General features: G+C 39.4%; 1 protein-coding gene across 3 annotated transcripts; it reads left to right on the top strand.

Annotated features, from left to right (window-relative positions):
• Window positions 1-3,847: 3,847 nt before the first annotated feature.
• Window positions 3,848-23,281, top strand: LZTFL1 (leucine zipper transcription factor like 1). Of its 3 annotated transcripts, none has more exons than XR_010585113.2 (11): window positions 3,848-3,961; window positions 7,649-7,773; window positions 9,934-10,128; window positions 11,430-11,490; window positions 12,606-12,677; window positions 14,565-14,630; window positions 14,713-14,790; window positions 17,052-17,228; window positions 18,173-18,276; window positions 19,292-19,368; window positions 23,173-23,281. XR_010585113.2 is itself a non-coding variant. In XM_015445323.3 (10 exons), exons 1-10 carry the CDS (start codon window positions 3,959-3,961, stop codon window positions 19,308-19,310), a joined length of 900 nt encoding a protein of 299 aa, XP_015300809.1. In that variant the 5' UTR covers window positions 3,848-3,958; the 3' UTR covers window positions 19,311-21,638. The 3 variants fall into 3 exon arrangements, 1 of the variants encoding a protein (XP_015300809.1); XR_001488556.3 differs by lacking the exon at window positions 23,173-23,281 and adding an exon at window positions 20,584-21,638; XM_015445323.3 differs by lacking the exon at window positions 23,173-23,281 and having other exon boundaries at window positions 19,292-21,638.
• The last annotated feature ends 917 nt before the right edge of the window (window positions 23,282-24,198 follow it).

Below are 24,198 nucleotides of genomic sequence, written 5' to 3'. Positions count from 1 at the left end.
GAGTTCACTTTATTTTTCATATATTATTTATCCATCTCACTGAGAAAACTTCCAATCATGAACACAGCTTGCACTAGGCTATTCAGCTCTTCCAATAGGACTACACAGCCCTAGCTTTGTAGGCAAAACTTCCTGAGCAAATTTGATTTTTTGTTTCCATTTTCTATGATGAAATGCAATCGGTGAACACCCTTACATTGACAACAGTCCAGGGAAACATTTATTGAAGACCACAGATCTAGGAAGATCCACATTTCTGAGTAAGACACTCTTCTTAAAGGTGCTCCACCCTTGTATAAGCTGTCAGTATATCTCTTTTTGTAGTTTGCCACTTGTAATAATAATAAATCTAAATGTACATCTCTGGACACTTCTACTGCAGCACCTGATGAAAATTTGGGTTCCCTGTTCAGGACAACTCTCAATTTCACAATCATCACACTCACCCACAACTTTTCCACACTCCTGTTAAAACCTAACCCAAATTCCACTACCTTCTGGAAAACTTTTCTGAATCTCTCCTCTCCAGTCTCAACAGAAGTGAACTATCTCGCACCCTCTCTGAACTACCCTACTACTAACTGTCTGCTTTGAAATTATTCTGCAAGTTTGAATTCTCCCTTGACTTGATTATAAGCCCATTTTTGAAAGAGACCAATCCCATCTTGTTCATTGCTCCCTTCCCCATTGTGTCTTGAGAGTCCAGCTTCCCATTAACAGCTGCTGAATGTACAGACTGAACTTGTGGGTTTAACTGAAATGTATATGCATAAGGGAGTATGGAAAGAGGATTTGGTGCATATCATCATCTTTATAATTTTTCTTGTACTCTACAAGAAGGTATTCCCCACAACCAATTCTCAACATTTTTTGAGGTAGGCTTCTCATTTTGATGGTTTTGGTGTTTGTTCCCTTTGGGGTGTTGTTAATGCATTGAGATTATCAGTGAAACTAATCTATAATTTGGGCTAAGTAATTGCCAACATCCACACATTCTTCCAGGGAGTTGTGTTTTATGGTGAACCACTTCCTCGCTTGACCTCCTTTAATGCATGTGATAGTGATTTCACTAATTTAATTTGTCAGCACTCTCCAATACTCTGCTGATCATTGAGGTATTTTGAAAGCAACTGAAAATAGCCTCTTGCCTACTGCAGGCCTACTCAAATGCTATATCTCCTGTAAAGAGCCCTTTAATCTTGGCCATTCTCTTCTACAAGGTCTTGGCTACTTTCTCAGTAGTCAAGATGTGGCAAGATGGGGAAGTTGAAGAGAACTTGTATGGTAGAATTTCATGCAAGAAGTCATGCTGCAAAGATTCTGTCTTCTTAAGAATAATCTCCTAAATGATTTCCCCTATTTTCCACCTACTACCAGTTCGGTATTTCTCAAACTTTTCTCTTTCCCATATAACCTTCAAGATTTTTACATTTTCTGTGTATCACTTATATATATTTTTTTACTTAATCATTTTCTTCATTTCCTGTTTCTACTTAAGTAAAGCCTCACCTTAGTCCCCCCACACCCCCCAAAAATTTATAGTGTGGGGGCAGCTGGGGCTTTCTGAGTCCCTCCACTTCTTCCCTCAGATTTCCCCCTCAGATTTTTTACTCAGACTCACTATCATGGCCACAGAACTTTGCACACAACAGGGGTTCTGTAAATAGTGGCAGAATGAGTGAATCTGTTGACATCCCTGAGGAGGCCATGATCAGCTTCCCATTCCTCCTTTTGCCAAGTCTAGGTTGCAAACACCCTGAAATTGGTGGTCCTAGTATTATGACTGGTAACTTATAAAGTTATAAGAGTCTCATTTCATAATAATATACAAAAAATTTATCATCATTTTATTTATGTTGAACACTGCTAAAAGGTACAAAATGGACTTGTGTACCTCCCTCCAAATTCACACACACACATACACTCACACATATACGCATTTTAAAAAACTGTCACAGCAATTTTAAAAAAATAAAAACAGAGCCTAAGAAGATCACTAGTAAAGTAGGGTGGAGCTGTTCTCCCTCACGGCTCGAATTGTTTGCTTTGGTGACCAACCCACACTAGTAAACAACCTGAAGTACAAGTTCAGCCTTTTCATGAGCCAAATTCATTACTTTAAGACCAAAAATACATGTTCACATTTGCTGTCACTAGTTAGACAGTTTATGTAACAACATTCAACTCTGTTGAGTAGATTGGCTAACAGTGATAATCTCCTTGGTATGGAAGATTTTAGATTAAAGCAGAATTTTATATTACAATAACCAGCTGATGGAGTTTTGCAGAACAACTTTAAAAATCCCCAAACCACAAATGTAATATTTGCATTATACACACACTCCTTTCCTTCCCCTGAATTAATAACACTTCGCAAGCACAGGATTTGGCCTGTGAGAAAATAAACGAGCTTTTCAGCAATGCGAACTGATGAACGACTTTGTTTACTGATCAGTCATAAAAGTTTTTGTGAACTTCATCTCGCACCCACAACACCTTGTAAAGTGACCCTCTCACTATGTGAACACAACCAATGTCTACAGAGGAAGGAACCAAGTATTATGAGGATTAACTACTGGAATGGAATGTGTCTATTAATAGCTCATAATAGGCACTAAATAATGGCAACCATCGTTATCAAATTCAACAACACTAAACAGAAATGGGGAGGTGGGATGGTAAAGGGGAAGTTTAACTGAGCTTGGAAGGGGTTAATATGCAGGGCTGAGAGAATCTGCCCTTAGGAATCTTGCAAGAAGACAGGGATTCTGCCCAAATGCCATTGCAGTGCCAAGGATAGGGAGCCTAGCCAAAGGTGAAGTTGGGCATACCCACGCCACTGCCTCCAGGCCATCCTTCCATGCCTTGGAGTGCTCCAGGTGACACACAGGAGAACCTTGCTTACTGTTCTTGACCCAAGGCTTGAGATCCTTCTGTGGGCAAATGCCTGCACATCACCTCTGGATCATCTGAGTGAAGGACTCTGAGTCCCTGGTATTTGCAATAATAGATCTCATCCTACTCTTGTCCTTCCAAGCCAGCGTTTCTAAGAGTGGTCCTGATCTGTGATCACTCCTGGAACATCGGTTAAAAACCTCAGATCCCAAGGACCCAAGTTAGACTTGTAAATCAGAATTTCTGGAGATGAGGCCCGGGAATTTGCTCAACAAGCTTCCATAGTGGTTCCAGGCATATGGAACCTTTTGAAATTCACTACTCTTGGAGAAAACCCATGCTTTTTGCATTTTTTTTTTTTTAATGGGAAAAGGTTGCTAGAGACTTTTAACTAGAAATATAAGAGAAGATAATAACAACAACGACAACAGTAATAATAACGGGCGGAGTCGTAGGGAGGGGTCGTTTGAAGCTCTACTTGAGAACCTGCAGGCGTTGGTGTTGTTGGCCTGTCTCAGCCCCCCTGATGCTCAGGTAGGAACTCCTGAAAAAAAATATGTCTGAGCCGCGCCCTATGAGACCATTGAAAGGTCTGGGATGTCCATTGCACCCTTGGGGTCGCCTAGGCCACAGGAAGTTTTGGATGAGAACTTCCCAACAATTCACAAGCCGATGCCCCGAAGCGCGCAAGCGCGGTGGCGACCCCAGGCAGCTCCAGGAAGCACAGCCCTCCGGTTACCTTCTGCAACGGCACTCAGCTCCCAAAGGTGAACGTGGCACAAAAAGGTGGGACTTCCGGCCCTGGAAGCCAATGCGCACGTGGCAGTCAACCGGTTACGCAATATTTCCTGTCGCGTGATCCTCAGGACCAATGAAAATGCATAATTGCAGTCCACGTGCCTCGGTTTCCGTTAGCAACCAGAGGCTTCTAAACAACCTACCCTCCCTCCCCGTCTTCTGTGGCCCAGCTATCCTCGGCGATCCCAGACTTGGCGGGCCACCGCCTGGCCACTCCCGTTCCTTTAGGCTGCCGCCTGCCGCCTGCCGCCTGCCGCCTGCCGCCATGGTGAGTAGCCGGCCCTCAGGAGCCGCACCGCGCCCAGGAGAGAGCACGGCCAGGATTGGAGACACTGAACGGGTGGGCCCGGAATGATTACGTGGCCTAGTTGGGTCTGGCCGCTCCTCAGCCTCCCTGAGAAAGGGAGGCTGCACCGGGCGCGAGAGGTTCGGTTAACCGCAGCCCAAGCCCTTCTGGGGTAATCCTGGGTGAAGCCTTTTCCCAGCAGCCCAGCCGCGTCGCTTCGTTTCTCTCGCTTGCCTGGGGGCGGGGCGGAGCCAAGTCAAGTCTTAGGTGGCAGGTGAAGAGAACTAGAGGAAACTGCTGCCGGCCTAAGGTGCGGGGCAGGGTTCTCACTCAATTTCAAGAACCTCCAGGTTTGCGCACACACACACATTAACACATACGCAGGGTTCTCACTCAATTTCAAGAAGCTCCAAGTTTATACACACACACGTTAACACAAGCTCAGAGTTCTCAATTTCAAGAAGCTCCAAGTTTACACACGCGCACACACACACGCATGTTAACCAGAGGAGCAGGGAGAACGAATCCAGCTTTCTGTGTGATTGAAATCCAACTTTCTGATGTGGATGTGACTTTAAGAATCCCAGAACCCTATTTTACAGCTGAGGAATTTGGGTGACATTTCCTTTGTTTTGGCTTGCTCAAAAAAGACCATTAATCCCTCTAGCGAATAAGCATGCCATCTTAAATACCAGTCACACTCAGAACAGTGCACAGCGCTGAAGTGTTCAGGAAAACGGATGAAACCAGGGTTGAGAGCACCACCTGAAATGGCTACTGAAATACCTCAGCAAACCAAAATTTCTGTTTAGACAGCGTGTTCCAAGCGCTGTCTGGGAGCTGAGAAGACACCTGTGAACTAAACGGATTGTTCCCTCCCCTTCTTGAGTTTAGACCCTCTCCACTCATTCTCTTGATTTCCCTAAAATATCAAGAGAATACGTTGAAAACAAATCACAAAAAAATTGATATCTCTTCCTGTTCTATCTTCTGTCATCCCTTTCCATCAATTAACAACTGAGGCTTTGGAATCAGGCTCAGGTTCTTCATTAGTAAATTGCAGATAATAACTACACAAGGCTGTTAATATGATAAGATAATGCGTATAAAATAAATAGCGCAGTACCTGCGAAAATATTAAGCATTCAGTATCTGATACGTATTATTAAAGTATGCTCATTTTTATCATTACAGTTTCCTCCTTGTACTTCTCTTAAATTGTATATGGATTTGTGGGCATAGTTAAGAACAGGGAACCATTTCTGGTACTTTACCCACTCCTCTTCTATCTCCTTCCGCCTAAACACACATACACAATTTATGGTACAATTTCAAGACACTAGCTTGGCAATCCTCTGGCAGTATTTCTTGCTATATGTTTTCAGCTCTTTTTATTATTATTTTAACAATATTTCTACAACAAAATTCAAACAAATTCTGACTTCCCCACTTGGATACCTCCCATTGTTTCTAACCATTTTAGGACTGATCATCATATCTACCTCTCATTTAGCAGATAGTAAAACTAATGTCATTGGGGTTAAGTGACTTGGTAACAGACTGTTACCAAGGTAGATAGTTGCATAGCTAGAACTAAACCTGGTTTCTAATCCAGTGCTTTGTCTGTTATACCACACATCTACCTATTGCATTTGCTCTCTAATGGTTTGACGTAGATACATATATGTGTGGAAGTAAAGGTTTGTGAATAGCCGTTTCCTAGGCTGATGCTATTTTTCCTTTTGAACTCAGCTGTCCACTTTTACCCCCTTTCTTCATTCCAATCCATTTTAAAGGAAGTTTTCTGTCATTTACCCTTCTCAGTTTGAGTAATTTTTCCTTCTTGATCCTAGGACAGTCTTAACTTTCCTTGAAAGGAGGGAAAGGAATGAACAGACAGGAACTGGCCACCTGCTGGCACAAGGCACTATGCTAGGTGTTGTGCATTATAAGAAATGATTCATGCCCTCATAGAGTTTACAATCTACTTGGAGGAGCAAAACCTGAAAAAAAAAGATAATCAATAATACAAGGTAGTAATCGGCCTATGACCGTACCAAAGAAGTAGCAGAGATTATATATGCTAGCTTTTAGAGGAAGGCATATCTATAGAGTTACTGAGGGCATATTGGGAGGTGGCACAGAGTAGGTGAAACAGGTTAGGCCGTGAAGGGTGGGTAGGAATTCAGTGATGTGGTGGAGCGTGTGTGTACTGACTGCTGAGAGCCAATTTTATGCATTTCTTCTCACCTCTTCATTCAGTGACATTATATTAGTGGCTTGAAATCAGCCATGATGGAAGTATTTATGCCATGGAAATCAGCAATGCTACAAATCAGGCCCCCCCCACCTAGAAAACCTGCTGTTAAATACTTACCATCACACCACTGGGTAGGATTCAGATTCTCGAATAGGAATGGAGAGAGATACTTTAGGATCAGAGTAACATGAGTGGAAGTCAAGGCAGGAAATTTTAAGTCATGTTTCAGGACTGATGAACAGACTAGTGTGGCTAAAGTCGAGTGTTCATTTAGTAGAATCCTGGGAAACAGGGTAAGAGAAAGAGTTTGGGAGGTTTTGAGGAGTAAAGAGTGTAAATTTATACTATAGACAATAATGATTAAGAATCTGTATTTGTGCTTTGTTTTTAGCAAATTGTGACATTGTTTTGTGATATTTCTAAATTGTGGGATATTCTTGCCCATATTGATGTGTGACCATCAGAGATAATATTGTCTCTAATGTAGGTAGTCAATTACTTTTAGTGCATAATAGAAATCTGTCTTGTTAGTCACAACTCAGGTGCATATGCGACTGTAACCTGTTGCACTTGGTTACCTTACAGATTTCTCTTTCGCTTCCCTTCAGCTCTTGCTGTCTCCATTCTATCCTCCAGACCTTAAAGACTTATGCCACCTAAACTGCTTTGTAAAGCTCATCAGCTGCTTAATTACAAATTCAACTAACATGGCCGATGCCTTGCTCTTAGCTGACTGCTGACCTGCTCTATTCTTTGGGTGCTAGCCCTACCTCCTTGGGCTTGCCTCTTAAATATCTGTCAAGCTGTCATCTGGTTTAAAGTACAGACCAATTAGTGGTTCTTTCCAAATCAAATATACTTGTTAAAGCTGTATTTAATGGGGTAAGGGTTAAGCTGCTATAACAGAGTTGCTATTTTTTGCTGTAAGGTTAAGTGGCTTGAAGAATACAGAAGTTTATTTCTCTCTCACTTAACAGCCATCTTACTGCTCATCTCAGTTCAGTGACAGGGTCAGTGTCTCTCCATGAGGTAGAGATGTGGGTCCCTTTCATCTCGTGGCTCCCCCAGCCTCTAGGGCATTAATGTTGTCTGCGTGATTCAGTCAAGTCACCACCTCTTCCAGGTTTCAGAGAAACAGGGAGTGGCAGAGGTACACCCCATATCTTAAGGCCAGGTCTTTGGAACTAGACCACAACATTCATTGCTGAGAAGTAGCCAGCAGTGACTTAATTGCAAGGAGGGCAAAGAAGTGTCATCTAGCTGGGCAGCCATGCAGCCAGGAAAAAGAGAAGAATAGAATTTGATGGAGATCTAGCAGTCTCGACCACAGAATGTCTTATGCATTTTCATTTTTGGCTCTTTGATCAGTTCTTCAAGACTAACAATTAAATTACCTCTTTCTTTTTCAGGCAGAGTTGGGCCTAAATGAGCACCATCAAAATGAAGTTATTAATTATATGCGTTTTGCTCGTTCAAAGAGAGGCTTGAGACTCAAAACTGTAGATTCCTGCTTCCAAGACCTCAAGGAGAGCAGGTATCAGATGAGGACTCTAAGCAAACCAAATAGGAACATGGATTCTTTCTGGTAGCCAGTATGGGGGTGCCATAGCAGATGTCAGTCAATTTCTGGGATTCATCATGATCAATTATTTGCTAACAGCAGCTATACTAAGCCTCATGGATAGAGGAAACAAAAGAAGTTGTATCGTGGTGGAAGCAATGAATCTATTATCAGAAATGCATGTGATAATTATAGGATTCCAGAGCTTCAGAAGGGTAGTCAGGAAGTTGCCAAGGGTTTGTGGATTAATGATTGGCTGGTTGTATTAAAGATTCCAGAACTTTAATTACTTGAGTTATTAATTAAATGGTTAGAGCTCTAAGACATGGAAATTAGTGAGAAAACACGTCTGTGTTTCATACTGAATAATTAAGAGAGAGGAAAACAGCAGGAAATCATAATGCTGACTAGTACCAAAATTGTTAGTTGATTTCTAGCATGAGATAATAATGGTTGGACCATAGTTGATTTTTAGCAAGAGATGAATGTCATGTCAGACATAAGTGAAAAAGACCTCCAAGTGAGCTCCAGCTGCCATAAAACCATGAATGTGTCAGTATTAGAGGCCATCAGCCTTAGACCATTCAGCCCATTAAACTCAGCTGGTAATCTGGTTTCCTAACCCCCAGCAGATGAAAGCAACAATTTAATTGGCAAGAACATATGTTCTATTAAAGAATATAGAAAGATTATTAATATTTTAATAAAGATTTTTGTAAAAAAATGTTCTGGTTTTTTTGAGAAGGACTAAATTCTGCTGGCTAGATGAAACATTAAAGAATTATAAAACAAATACTATTAAGTTTAACTCTGATAATGCTTTAGTGTAACTGGGTCTTGCTTGATGATGTCTTTTTGGAAGTAGGAAGAAAATAAAGCTGAGGTTGGTGTAGTTGCCCTTCATCTGCTGAGAGTCTGAGGGAGAAGGGACTTTGGAGGGTAGAGGTAGGGAGAGGAGAGGACTGTGTTACTGTGATACTGTCATTGAAACTAGAAGGCACACACGGAAGCTTTTTCAAGGATTCAGCTGTTGGGCATGAATCCTTTGCCCAGCACCATTGTTGAAGATGATTGTGGGATTTATCACCACCAATGTGACCATAGGCAAGTCACCTCCACTCTTCAAACCTGTGTTCCTATCTGTAAAGTTAGGGTATTGTAGAAGATGGCACCAAAGTTCTCTTCCAACCCAAGCATTCTCTATGTGAGAGTAGTTGTTTTTTGTTTTTTTTTTTGAGACGGAGTCTCGCTCTGTCGCCCAGGCTGGAGTGCGGTGGCACAATGTCGGCTCACTGCAACCTCCACCTTCTGGTTTCAAGCAATTCTCCTGCCTCAGCCTCCCAAGTAGCTAAGATTATAGGCACGTAACACCATACCCAGGTAATTTTTTGTATTTTTAGTAGAGAAGAGTTTTTGCTGTGTTGGCCACGTTGGTCTCGAACTCCTGACCTCAAGTGATCCACCTGCCTCTGCCTCCCAAAGTGCTGGGATTATAGGTGTGAGCCACCATGCCTTGCCCTTAGAGTAGATTTCTAATGCTGTTGTTGATGATGATACTCATTTTTGTGGAGTGTTCAGTGGAACTTTAAGATAAGCTAGTTTATTATTATTATTATTATTATTATTATTATTATTATTATTATTTTGGGTCTCAAGAATGCAAAGAGGAGCAATATATAATTACCATTTATTTCCCATAGACATTTACTAACCTGTGAATAGTTCATACAGTTACTAAAATGCTAGAGAAATATTAGAAAGAAATAAGACTATGCCTTCCAGGTTACTTTTGAAATTATTAAATGTAATAAGACTGATTTCAGTGGAGTTTGAAATAAGACATTTAATACTAAAAAGTTAAAGAAAAAAGTAGATGATGGTTTGGGGAATGTGTTTGAGCATTTACTTGTATTAAATGATGTGCACAATTTAATCATTTGAATAGATGTCAAAAATTAATTGAGTTTAAATTATTTTCAATGTTTATTAATAAAGAAGATAGTTCCCAGAGAGATTTTCACTGTAATCTTTGAATTTCTTAGATTGCATGAATGTGGGTTTCTTAATTTTGTTGTATTTTGTAGATTTTTTTTGTTGTTTATCCATAAGTTTTGGATCATGGTTGTTTTTCAGGCTGGTGGAGGAGACCTTCACCATAGATGAAGTCTCTGAAGTTCTCAATGGATTGCAAGCTGTGGTTCATAGCGAGGTGGAATCTGAGCTCATCAACACTGCCTATACCAATGTGTTACTTCTGCGACAGCTGTTTGCACAAGCTGAGAAGTGGTATCTTAAGCTACAGACAGACATCTCTGAACTTGAAAACCGGTAATAAAAGTTGAACTTGCAACTGTGACAGTAGTGGCCCAAGCATGATCTTAAAAGTTAGTGAATATCTTTGCTGCATATTTTCTTGCGGCTGGTGTGTGAGAAAATTTGGGTAGGGTAACAGCAAAGCATTGAGTCACTCAGTGATCTCTTGGGTACCACTAAGTGCCCTTTTAAAAGTTCTTTGTTTCTACTGTTCCTAGGTATTACAAAGGCCATTGAGGTTTATGAAATTGCTTTTCAGGCTATCATTAATTATTTTTTACTGCATTTTTATTAGCTTGGTCAGTATTACCATCTGTCTTTATAGATTGGTCAACTAAGAAATAAAGATTATGAGGCAGTTGAAAAGTCAGTTCAAATACAATAAATACCATCAATTCAATCCAGTAGCATTGGAAGTTTTCTAAATAATTGAATTTAAAAGTATACATTTATTACTTTAAAATAGGAAATATAAAATACAAAAAAAGCTTATAATATGGACATCAAGAGCTCAAATTCAAAAAATATGGTAAAACTGGTGAAGTTGAAACTCATTTTAAGAAAAGGCATGCCAGAAATCAGGAAGGACTGACCACCAAGCCCCTGAACTACTCTAAGCACAGTCACAGCACATCAGTTCACGTGCAGAGTGCTGAAAAATGCTGAGGACAACCTGTGAGCAGGGGAGGAAAATCACTGAACTTCTGCCACTGTCAGTAGGTGACTGGTGAGAAAACTCTGAGAAGGGGGCGCTTTAGGAAGCTTAGAAGCTGACTGCTGTTAACGCTTTAAGCTTGTGTATAGTCACTTCTCATTGGCCTTTGCAAATCTTCAGATGGCACAGCTCCACTATCTGTCTTTCCTAGGAATTTGTGATACTCTTTTTCAGTAGTTACTATGGACTATTTTCATTTTTCTGAGGCTACTTTATTAAGAATCAGTTTGTGTTTTTTGAACACCTACTAACTAACAATACATATTATGTAATAAAACAACCTCCTCATAGCACCTCAAGAATACAAAGTTGACTATAAATTTCCCTCATATTTGTATTAGCATTGTAGTTTATTTCTAGCAGTAGATATTGCATACCTAGTAGGTGCAAAGTGCCAGGTGCTGTGGATGATTACATTTGAGTCCATGTGGTTTAGGTTCTCAACCATTTGCAACTAACATTTTTGATATGGTGAAGTTTGGTCCACCTTGCTCTGTTCTCTCTGGCATGTAATGGGTTGGTACCAGTGATTTTACTCTTCTTGTGTGTGGTATAAAACTATTTTAAATGAATAATTTTTATCTTTGCTTTCATCTTCAAGAGAATTATTAGAACAAGTTGCAGAATTTGAAAAAGCAGAGATTACATCTTCAAACAAAAAGGTAACTTTTTGGTCATTCTAAATCCGTATCTTAATAGCCAGTATTTAAAATCCTCAAGTCACTCAAAGAATTCAGAGATCCAAACTGAGAACTCTTAAGGAAAAGCATTCAATTCAAGAGTAAAATTCAAAAATTGTCTCTCATATTTTCAGGCAAAAGAAAAAATGTTTTGGAAGTAACTATGAAAAACTGCTCTTGTCTGTGATGGCCTACACATACATGTAATCCCTGAGTTCAGTCTCAATCCCACTTATAAATACTCTACTCAGAAGATGCAGAGCACAGGCTCTATCTAGGGTCAGCCACACCTGGGTACACATCCTGGCTCTGACTTCCTGGCTGTGTTACCTTGAGCAGGTTATTTGAGGTAGCTGAGCTTCATTTTACTCATCTGACAAAGGGAGACAATACTAGTAGTTACCTACTTCTCTTTCTAATCCTTCTCATTAATTGGAGTGACCGTTTACCATTCATTTCACAGACACACCGTAAATACTCCATTGTTGGGTAAATACACTGAGATGAATCTATGTACATACACATGCAAAACACTTTCCTGTTATTCCTTTGGGTCATATTTCTGGCTAAGAAATTTCTGGATCAGAGGGCATGAATTATTTTATTTTTAATACATATTACTAAACTACTGTATTGTTTGTGCCAAGTTATTGTTTATCTGTAGTATACTTGCCTAGATCTTCATCAATATTATTGTTTTTCACAGAGTCTAAGGTTCATGTAGAAATCACTGTTTCAACTCCCACAAGTTAAAATTCTAGTTCCTAGATGCTAGGCTCTATATCAGATCTGGCTTTGAGCTCCTTCCTTTCCTCCTTTCTTCCCTCATTTTCCTTCTATCTATATTTTTTAAAAGATACAGGGAAGATAGGTTTTATTTTTATCTCTAACATGTGTTGGGCACTGTAGGACAGACATATCCTAGGCACTGGGAATAACAAAGGATGAAACCAACAAAAATCTCCACACCTATGGAACTGACATCCCAGTGGGTATGTTTATATATAGTATTTTCCACTTGCAAAGTGCAAGTGTTCAGTGATTATACATGCTTTATTCTGTGGTGATTTCAGTTTGGTTTCTTTATTTTGTTTCAGCCCATCTTAGATATCACAAAGCCAAAACTTGCTCCACTTAATGAAGGTGGAACAGCAGAACTCCTAAACAAGGTAATGTTATTATTTGGAGAAATGGAAAGCCTCTAATTCTGTCCTCTCATTGCCTAGGGTAGAGAAACAGAAGTGGAAGGTTTGATTCAGGTCCTCTGAGGATAAATAGTCCATTACAGTAGTTTTACTTGATGGTACCCCATGGGCCAGAAGAGGGCATACTTAACCTTCTAGAGAGCCTGAAGTAGCTCCTGATCACACCTTTTCAAGGTAAAGTGAAGAGCATGAAATTTTGGACAGCGTTTATTGATGGACATTTAAAGTTTGTGATCTACAGTAACAAGGAGAAGGGTTTTTAAGTTTCTAAAAATTATTTATCAATTAGCCGGGTGTGGTGGTATGCACCTGTAGTCACAGCTACTTGGGAGGCTGAGGCAGGAGAATTACTTGAACCCAGGCGGCAGAGGTTGCACTGAGCTGAGATCACACCACTGCACTCCAGCCTGGGCGATAGAGTGAGACTCCATCTCAAACAAACAAACAAACAAAATTATCAGCACAGGTTGAGTATCCCTTATCCTTGGGACCAGAAGTGTTTTGGATTTCAGATTTTTTAATATTTGCATTATACAGACCCTAGTTGAGCATCCCAAATCCAAAAATCTGAAATCTGAAATGCTCCAATGAGCATTTTCTTTGAGTATCATGTCAGCACTCAGAAAGTTTCTGATTTTGAAGCATTTCAGATTTCAGCTATTTTGCATGACCCTTGTATTCTCAACATTATGCTAGATGTTATTGGAGATAAAAAGCAGTGTAATACATGCTCCCTTGCCCTCAAAAATGTAATTTTTTTTTTTTTTTTTTTTTTTTTTTTGCGAGAGCCTTGTTCCGTCACCCAGGCTGGAGTGCAGTGGTGCAATCTAGGCTCACTGCAAGCTCTGCCTCCCACGTTCACGCCATTCTTCTGCCTCAGCCTCCAAGTAGCACCCACCACCATGCCTGGCTAATTTTTTGTATTTTAGTAGAGATGGGGTTTCACCGTGTTAGCCAGGATGGTCTCAATCTCCTGACCTCGTGATCCGCCTGCCTCAGCCTCCCAAAGTGCTGGGATTACAGGCATGAGCCACTGCGCCTGGCCAAAAATGTAATAGTTTTATTGGGAAGGTAGAACCGATGTTCTAGAAATAGAGACCAGAGAATCCTCTCCTGTGTGCTACAGGTGTCACACTGGGTAGCAGAGAAGATTCAGTTGTATGCGGATGAGAGTAGGTGGGAACAGACTCTTGGCTAAGGGAATACCTAAGCTGGGCCTTGAAGGGTGAAGACCAATTAAATTGTAGAGGAAGGAGAAATGAGTGTGTTGAGCAGGAGAACAGAACAGGCAGTGGTCAGGTAGGAGGCAGCATGACTTGGAACAGAGTGCAGTGCTGTCTGGGCTGATGTGTTTGTTGGAGCCTAGTGAAAAATAACACAGGTGATTCGAATGTTTGAGCTGTATAAGAGCAAAGGTGTTGGCCTCAACTCAGTCAGAAGCATCTGTGGGCTTGAGCATGGTATTGAAATGATGGAGTTCTCAGGATAAGGGTCAACAGTGTGCAGTGTAGGCAGAGAATAGACCCAGGATTTGCAGGACCAACTGGGAGAGAGATAGCAGGGAAGGGGGTCTTTGGAAAAGACTTGAAAACAGAGGACTGAAAGAGGAAAGATGTGTCTGAGAAACTGAAAGAAAAGAAACTAGATGTCTTAGAGCCAAAGCTGACTCACAGATACTGAGGCTGATAGGCTGGATGAAATGGGGATATTACCAAAATATCAGTAGTGCATTTTTGAGCTATTATGTAATTTAAATTAAATTTTAAAATTAGATTTTTAAGTGAAACAAGTAATAATTTCAAATATTAAAATATTTTGGTTGATATAATAAAACTTGAATTTACTCACAAGGAAATTTTAAGACTTCAAGAAGAGAATGAGAAATTGAAGTCAAGGTTGAAGACCATTGAAATACAGGTAACTGAGAAATGTTTTGACACAATTATTGAACTGCCTACAGACTAAATACTGAAAGTGTTTTGTTTAAACTTCACTATAGGCTACAAGTGCACTGGATGAAAAGTCAAAACTAGAAAAAGCACTGCAAGATTTACAACTTGATCAAGGAAATCAAAAGGTGAAACAAGTTTTAGCTATCTTTTTCACATTTTCTAAGTAGAATGAAGTTATAAACTTAAAATTAAGTCTTAGTTACTGTTCACTGTACCCCACCCCTTGCCACTCCCTGAGACGAATGCCTCTATTTTCCTGTGTTGGGACATCCTTGCCCCCGAAAGGCCTGGCGAGAACCAGTGGCCTTCCCTCTGTATCCTCCAGGGCAGAGGGGACAGTTCATAGCTCACACATCTGCAGTTTCCCTGGCATGCAAGATGTCCTCGCCATTTCCTGCAATTTCCTTGGCCTGCATGATATTCTTTTTTTATTCTTTTTTTAAGTTTTCCCCTTTCACGTTGACATCCAATTACAGTGGAGGGGAAAGGAAATGAAGAAAAGTTTTTAATTGGTTTATATTTGGGTTTTATTATACTGAACATTACTTAAGTTTGCCTTTGATGAATGTGACAAAATGATTATGAATCTGCAGATGCATCTGTACCCACCGGTAATATAGAGTACAATGAAATCCAGTGTTGTAGTTCTTCACGCTTGTCTGAATGTAATGACTGAATGTCACTCTGCCTGCGGGAAGTCATTGTATGTACAGTGTCTCCTGTGGCCTTTCTGTTGAGTGTGCATGCTACAGTATGATTTCCTATGAGCAGGACCATTTGGGTAAATATTCAGTGCAGCACTGGCTTTTCTAGTGGTCATACTCTCATTGCAAATGTCTGGTAAACAATCTCAAAATCTGCTTCACTGGGCTTTTGCTAATCTTTTCTCTGAAAAATTTCAAACATACACAAAAGTAGAGAGAATAGTATCGTGAACCCCCATGCACTCATCATTCTATTTAGCGGTTACCAATGCATGGCCAGTCTGGTTTCATTTGTACCTCTTTCTTCTTCCCACCCGCCATGTTTTTTTGAAGCAAATCTCAGACATTGAACCATTTTATCTGTAGATATTTTTAAAATAGGAGGATACTTCTTATATAGCTAATGATTTTCAACCATTATATGCCAAGGACAATAGATTTATAAAAACACGAATGTTCCAGAACAGCTTTATAATTCCTCATAAGTCAAACAATTGCAAACACATTTGGATGATGAATTTGTTTAAAAGCTTTTTGGGGCTTTGCTCCAATTTTACTATAAGATTTTGGACATAAGAACAACCAGTGAATACATGCTTTTATTAGTTGCAATGAAATAAAATCTTTTTTTCAAAGACCAGGTTTCGAAAATGAGGAAAGATTTTTTTTTTCTTTTGTTGAAAGTACTTTTTTTTTTTTTGGAGATAGGGCCTTATTCTGTCACCCAGGCTGGAGTGTGGTGGTGCAACCATGGCTCACTACAACCTTGACCTCACAGGCTCAAGCGATCCTCCCACCTCAGCCTCCCAAGTGGTTGGGACCACAGGCATGTGCCACCATGCCTAGCTAATTTTTTATATTTTTTGTAGAGATGGGGTCTTGCTTTGTTGCAGAGGCTGGTCTCAATTTCCTGGGCTCAAGCAGTCCTCCTCCCTTGGCCTCCTAAAGTATTGGAATTACAGGCATGAGCTACTGCTCCTGGCCGAAAGTACTAAGTATTTCTTCATCCACATATTAACCAATTGTAGATGATTTTACTGTCTTATCAATACAAATGTTTTTTCTGTCGTGAATCTTACCCAGTCAAAAACAAGATCCGGGAAGAGAGAAGATCCAGTGCTTGTCTTATGCTGTAGTTGTCAAAAGTATGCAAAAATGTACATATTAATATAAAAAACTTAAAATCTTAAAAATTTAGAAAATCATGTAATCAGTAATTGGGCTCTCATATTATTTTCTTGTAAATAATGACTAAAACGTATGTCTATTAAGTTTTTGGTATAAATTATATTCTATCATTTTTTAGAATTCAGACTTCTTTAAGGATTTTTTTAAACTTGGCTTTTCAAAATGAAACCTATTTGCCATCTCAACCCTGGTACACACATCTTGGATTGAAATACCAGCAGTTCACACATCATATTTTATGTATTTGGAATTCAGCGGCTACTGAGTGTCAGCTGTGTGCAAGACACCACACACCAGGGGCTGACAGTGGACTGGCCTGCTGGTGACTCTGCAGGGGCTGGCACTTACCTAGGCTCTAAGCTGGCAAGGGGGGCTGACATGCACACACAACATAGAGCATTTTTTTCATCTCCTTTGATGTTGAATCACCATTCTAAAATAGTTATTTTTAGAATATCAACATGAAATTACATGCATGCATTTATTTTTCATAGGATTTTATAAAGGCCCAAGACTTGAGTAACTTGGAAAACACTGTCGCTGCTTTAAAGAGTGAGTTTCAGAAGACACTTAATGACAAGACAGAAAACCAGAAGTCACTGGAGGAGAATCTGGCGACAGCCAAGCACGACCTACTCAGGGTTCAAGAGCAGCTGCACATGGCTGAAAAGGTCAGAAGACCGTGTTTAAGGGATTTGTCTGTTAATGTCCAATTAACTGATGCACACAGTAGAGAGGAATACATGTGACTAAGGTAAACATTGGACAGCTGCAAATTCAGATTATTTTTTCTCAAGATATTAGCCAATATGTTCTAAAGATTAATCATTTCCAGGCACTGATATTCTTCCATCTTTGGTACTACAATATCTGTGATAAGAAGATATCTCCCCGCTCTATGGTGTGGTGAAATGCTCCTCTGTAGGTGGCTTGAATCCTGCCCCACATCCAACCGTGTTGCTCTTCTGCTCCTTCTTCCCACAGCCTGCAGAGGGATGGGGGACTGGTTTTTTTTTAAGGATTTGTATACTTTCGTCATAATTTATATAAAATATGTAGAGAGCTAGATTCTTCACTTTGGGGATTAGACTCTTAAGAATATGCCTGTAATCCCAGCACTTTGGGAGGCCAAGATGGAAGGATTGCTTGAGGCCAGGAATTTGAGACCAGCCTAGCCAACATAGCAATTTCTCTATAAAGAAATTAAAAATGTGCTCATATAAAAAATGGAAAAAAGAATATGGGAACTAAAATTTAAATTAAAAATCCTTTTGCTAAAATACACTACTTTGGGACTTGGGAAAAAAGTGTGCTTATTTTACTGGAAAATTAGTGTAATGTTTTCAAATAGATTTCTCATATCCAGGCCTTGAGTTATTTACCAACACTGTACTTGGGAAAATGTTACTATTTTATGGCTTCTCATTTGAAAGAATATATTTTTAAACTTTGGATAGTCTTAATTTTATATAAATGTGTCTTTTAAGGAAATTAGAAAATCATTAGCAAAATATTAGTAAAATTCAAGCAAAAAAAACTACATATTTTTATCACATTTGTTATCTCTTTCCTTAACTGTTTTTTTAGTAATGGGCTGACATTTTTTACTAAGCAGGAATTGGAAAAGAAATTTCAGCAAACAGCAGCTTATCGAAACATGAAAGAGATTCTTACCAAGAAGAATGACCAAATCAAAGATCTGAGGAAAAGACTGGCACAGTAAGCCACACTGATCCCACCTTGGATTTCTCTCTCTGGATTGATGTTTGTTCTCTGTTAAATCTAAGCTTGTTCCAGAGAAGTCAAGCTGGTGGTAGTTGCTGGATCATTTAGTCCAGAAGCCTTCATTTAAGGAAACTGGAGGAGCTCCAGCCTGACCTTATCTATAATGCCCACCAGGGCTTCTTTTTAGGTTCATCTAGGCCTTTAGACTCACACAGGCCTACAGTAAGCTCCTCTTGGCAATGGATCCACTTAGCAGGATGTCAGACAGGAAACACAGCAAGCTCACAGGGCAGTATTAGGCAGTTCTCTTCTCCTCAGTGGTATACTCTAAGCAGTCCAAGAACTGGTCTTACTGTTCCCCTAAGTGACAGTTTAAGTTGGAGAGAGTGAGATTTTTGCAGATGGGTGTCACAGCCAGCTTAGAAGTCCGTGTTCTACATAGGCTTAGCATCTCTTGTAGCAGTCACATGATGCCCAGTTAAGGGTATGTCCAGTTAAAAGAACTTATCACACAGGGGGAAACCTAAAGGGGTGGCTCCTACCACGTATTTATAGTTATTCATAGTCCTCCAGGTCCAGATGTGGTCATCAGATGTTTTGCCTGGAAACTGAGTTGACATTTACCTTTATCAGAGTTCCAGGGGAGCAGAGCTAGAAAGGGAATTCAAGGTGAGATTTGTCCTTAGAGAAGTAGATTTGCTAGACCTTTACTCATATAGTCATATCAACTATTCTTGTCAATATGATGATTGAGGTAATTATACGAAGTTATCGCAGGTCTAAATGCCAAATATAGAGACTTGGAGTCTTAGCAGTGATCTGGCCTATCCTCCTACCTGATGTAAAAATCCCCTCTGAGTCACCATCAAAACAAAGTTGAATATGTCCAACTTCTATCATAGCAGTAATTTGAAGTGAGAAATATAGTGCCACTGCTTCAAGTAAACTTATTTGGTAGTAACAACAACAAAAGGTATCCTGACATTGTGTTCTTAATTTATATCTCCAGATATGAACCTGAAGATTAAAACTGAAGATTTCATCTGGAAGCTGCCACACACAAACATACAAGCAGTCTCACCTCAGGCATGTATTTTGAAGCATTTTGTCATATCCCCTCTCCTTATTTTTCTAATATTTAGACTTCTAATATTTAGAACTAGAGCTCCTATTTTCAGCTAATTGAAAACAGAGAAAACCTAGTGATTCTGTCTGGTTATCCCACATGCCTCTCTACTGAGTGCTCCAGAGTCTTAGCTCGCATGCACCGAGAATTCTTTACAGCAAAGAAGAGATTTTTAGAGTGGGAAGAAAGAGGCTCATCCTTCTGCATTAGTATAAAGAGTCTATCTTTTTAATAAATGTTAAAGAAGCTAACAGTGTTTGTACTTATGCATTCCCCATGGGTAAAAATAAATAATAGCATTATTAAAGATAGTTATTACCAAAAAAAAGATAGTTATTACAAATAAATATGTCTCTTTATTTTTAAAAATGAAATCTTAATTCATTTACTCTATCTGATGATAAACTATGAATTCATTGAAAATGTGAATTCTATCTATTATGGGTAGCGTTTTCCAATTATAAGGAAAATTTACAGCAGTGAACATGAACATTCAGTTAACTTCCTCAGTCTCTCCATCTTAAAGACCATTTATCAGAGGAGATTCAGCGTTTTTGCAGCATAACATTTCGTGAGTCTGTATTACTAATGGATAAGTCAAGTCCATCCTGCACTTCTACAGTTCAGAAAGTATCTGGACTCAGAATAAATGTAATATTTATACTTGTTTCCAGAATGTTATTTTACATTTTATGTTTAAAAAGAACACTTTTTAAAAGACATAGTCAACATAAAATCACCTATCAGACTTCAGATTGGACTTTATTTATGTGGATCTATAATAATTAATTGTGTTTTCAAGAGGTTTTACTGTATTTGTATTGGCCTGGTTTTCTCAGACGATTTTGGACAAATCATTAGAAACTGGGCATCATATCCACAGTTGTGTAAGGCAGTGACATACTGTAAGGAGAAACAAAGTCAAGTCCATAAAGCAATAATCCCTCAGAAGGAAAGTCCTTACTTTTCACATATTAATATTTAGTAATTTTTCCTGCTTCTAAAAGTAAGAGTATCACACCCTAAATGAACACTGTCTACTAAGAGACATCATTCCACTTCCACAAATGAAGATTTTATTCCAAGAAACGAGTTTACTGATTGGAGCTTAGGGCTTGTTATTATTCTTATTCAGGCTTTTAGTAATACCCTTGAATTTATTATTTTTCTTATAGGCTTTTTGTTAAAATAGTGAAGAAACAAATGTTAAAGGGTAAGATGATTTCCCTGCAAAAGGACACAGAAGGCAGTCTTAAGAAGATAAATGGATCAGAGAAGGGAGAGAAGAAAATGCAATAACAAGCCAGCATTTACTATGTATTTTCTCCTCACCTCTCTCTCCATATTTAGGTCATTTACCAGTGTCTGTGCCCTTTTGGAGCTTTTGTTGAGGGCTTCATTCTCACCCTGTATTTCTTTAGCCCTAAATTGACACTCTCTCCAAAAATCCATTCCGTTGTCTGTGGACCAAGATGTTCTATGTAATTCAGAAGCAGAACTCTTGGCTAAAGGGCTAGTGTGTCCTTCAGAAACCATTCAATTACTTTCTCCGTACACCTTTGTCAGTTTGATACCAGTGAGGAAAAAAGGTATGTTGATAAGAAATCTATATTGCTAGGTAAAATTTGTACTCGTTTTCTTGATAGCAATTTTGAAATATTCTGTACAGTATGTTCCTATCGTTTAATAATAAATTCAAAAATATTTTTAAAACCTTAAAACCTAACTATGCCAAGCATTAAGATAAACAAATATGATGTTCTTTGATGTAAATCAACATGATGATTCTTTCACATGCAAACACATTTTAGTGTTTCTGGTTTGTCATTTTTGTTGTTGTTGTTGTTGTTATTTACTCTATACCCTTAGCAAAATTACAGTTTTAAATTTTTATTGTTTTTAATAGTTTTCCAACTTTAAGATTTATCCCATTTAACTGAGAAAGAAAGCCTTTTTCATATATATATATGGAATTTCTAAGGATGTTGGTTTGAGCCTTGATTAGACTTTTAATGTGCTAAGCCAGACAGGCAGTCTGTACATTGGTGGCCATCACAATGCAGCTTTGGTTTAATATAATTCAGGCCTGCTGCTGCTGAGTTATGCACAGACTTTTTGTTGACCAAAATAAAATGTAAAGGGTTTTCTTCTGTTTGACATTTTAGTGTTCATTTTTTCTCTTTTATGTATTACATTTTTAACCTATATTAAATAAATGTTTAAATGATCATTTGCTTATGTCTTATAAAACTCAGCATAAGAAAAATACTGCCCTACCTTGACTGTGTAATCTTATTTGCTAAAGCCTTTGCTGTTAATTATTTCCATTCTGATTAACTGAAAGAGATTTATAGAGATGCTTAAATTTTAAGCCCTTGGTGCTTTTAGATATATACTGGTTGCAAAAATTTGGCATTAATGATTTCCCTCTGCTTATGTGTAAATGCCTGTGTTCCAAAGCTTTGCCACTAGATATTTAAAACGTAAATGGTCACGTAAGCCAGTCTTCCAGAAAGCAAAGCTATTTCAGCAAAATGATATTTCACATTTAGACAAAACAGTAGTATTTAGACAAGAATATTTTGACCAAACCATTTTCAAAACTGCTTAGGAAAAAGGGGAAATATTATACTTAAAGGTAATAACCTCTGTCTTGACGAGAATAGAGGTGAGTGGGTTGGTGACAACTGATTTGGAGGCTTTTGTAGGGGCCTGTGGTGTCTTTTGCATTGTGTCATCAGCTCCTCCATCAAGTAAGCGTGTCGCTGTCATTGCTTATTGTAGAACATGAATTGATGAAGAGTAGTCAATCTCTTACATTATATGAAGTATAACTTCCTCTCTTTTTTACCTATAATACATCCTTTAACTTTTACAGATTGAAAAACCACTGTTAGACAAAGCAAAATGGAACTTGGAAAATCCTGTATAGTTTTGTAAAATAGCAATGGGCTTACTGTCAAATTAACTAATAGCTTATTAAATAGATTTTCATGAGCACTTGGAAAAGAAACAACCACCAGGAGCCAGCATGGATCTCCCTAGTAAGAAATCAGGTATGGCAGGGCCAGTTGCAGTGTCTCATGACTGTAATTACAGCGCTTTGGGAGTTCCAGGCAGGGGGATTGCTTGAGGCCAGTAGGTCAAAACCAGCCTGGCCAATATCGCAAGACCCCATCTCTACAAAAAATTTTAAAATTAGCTGGGCATGGCAGCATATGATCACATCACTACACTCCAGGCTTGGGTGACAGAGTGAGACCCTGTCTCCAAAAAAAAAAAAAATCACATATGGCAGACTAAACTAATTTGTCTTTTTTTTTTTTTGAGACAGAGTCTTGCTCTGTTGCCCAGGCGCAAGTGCAGTGGCGTGATCTCGGCTCACTACAAGCTTCACCTCCCGGGTTCAAGCCATTCTCCTGCCTCAGCCTCCCGAGTAGCTGGGACTACAGGCACCCGCCACCACGCCCAGCTAATTTTTTTGTATTTTTAGTAGAGACGGGGTTTCACCATGTTAGCCAGGATGGTCTCAATCTCCTAACCTCGTTATCTGCCCACCTCAGCCTCCCAAAGTGCTGGGATTACAGGCGTGAGCCACCACGCCTGGCCTCATTTGTCTTTTTAAAAGCATGAGAGGTATATAGTATGTCAGAATTTCGGCAAGGTGCTTGACAAAGACCTCATGATAGTCTTCTTGAAAAGAATCTTAGGTAGGTTTTCCCAAGGATTTGGGTGCAGGTAGTTTATTTGGTAAGTGATTTCAGGAAATCCTGCAGAAGACTGAGGAACTGAGACAGATCGAAAGAGTCACCACCATGGACAACTGAGACCCAATCCTGCTGGGGACCCTCTGAGACACGGTATGGAAAACATCTCTGAATTATTGCACTGAAGGACAAAGTAGCTGGGAATATTATCCACCACTTTCCATCCCTCACTGGTTGAGGGTCGATTCTGAGGTATTAATTCCTTGTGATGTCCAGCCTGCCTGGATGTGGACCAAGTTCACCCTCATAACCAGAGAATGCTCTCAGGCAGAGACTCCAGAAGCCAAGCATGGGAACTGTCTGCTTGCAAACTCGGGAGTAGATGGGGAGTGACTGTTAATGGGTCCTGCATTTCATTTTGAGGGGATGAAATGTTCTGGAATTAGATAGTGGTAATAGATGTACAACTTTGCGACTGTGCTAAAGATCACTGAATTGTATACTTTAAAATGATAAGTTTTATATGTGAGTTATATCTCAATTTAAAAAAAAAAGAAAACCTCTGGGAATAAATGAAAGGGATATGTTGAAGTAACCACCAGCATCTCCAGTCATCCACCCCGCTCTACTATACCACCTGGTGTCCCATGTTAAGTTCACTTTCTCTCGAGGATAATGGCAGGTCACAATATTTTTAAAACAAAGAATACAAAAAGGAAAACATCAACTAAAAGGTTAGTGGGACAGGCTGTAGTCCTCTGTGTTGCGTATTGGTCCTGAAGCCATAATTAACATTTATTATCTCCCTCTTCTACTTATTCTAGATTCCTCTCACCCTCAACCAGCACTTTTGCCGGTCAGCATGGCTGGCCTCATGAGATGACCTAGACTTTCCTTTCTTAGATGTCTGATCATTTTGCCCCTGTCCTGCTGTAGTTGTGAAATGTCCCATTTATTGTTACCCCACATATCACTAAGAGGTACCCCTACACTACAGCCTGAACCATAGAGAGGTACAAAGCCCTCCTGACTGTGTACTCAAAACTTGCAGCCTTCTGAGTGACCCAAGAAATGGTCAGAGCA

Source organism: Macaca fascicularis, chromosome 2 (assembly GCF_037993035.2).
Source record: "Macaca fascicularis isolate 582-1 chromosome 2, T2T-MFA8v1.1".
In the NCBI taxonomy this organism is placed as follows: Eukaryota; Metazoa; Chordata; class Mammalia; order Primates; family Cercopithecidae; genus Macaca; species Macaca fascicularis.
The sequence above is the reverse complement of the archived record's forward strand: the minus strand, read 5'-3'. Positions and strand labels throughout refer to the sequence as shown.

Bases quoted from the DNA above. Each gene is read 5' to 3' on its own strand.
- LZTFL1 (XM_015445323.3), top strand. The intron at 7,774-9,933 runs GTATCAGATGAG...GTTGTTTTTCAG, and splicing joins CAAGACCTCAAGGAGAGCAG to GCTGGTGGAGGAGACCTTCA. The intron at 12,678-14,564 runs GTAATGTTATTA...TTTACTCACAAG, and splicing joins CAGCAGAACTCCTAAACAAG to GAAATTTTAAGACTTCAAGA.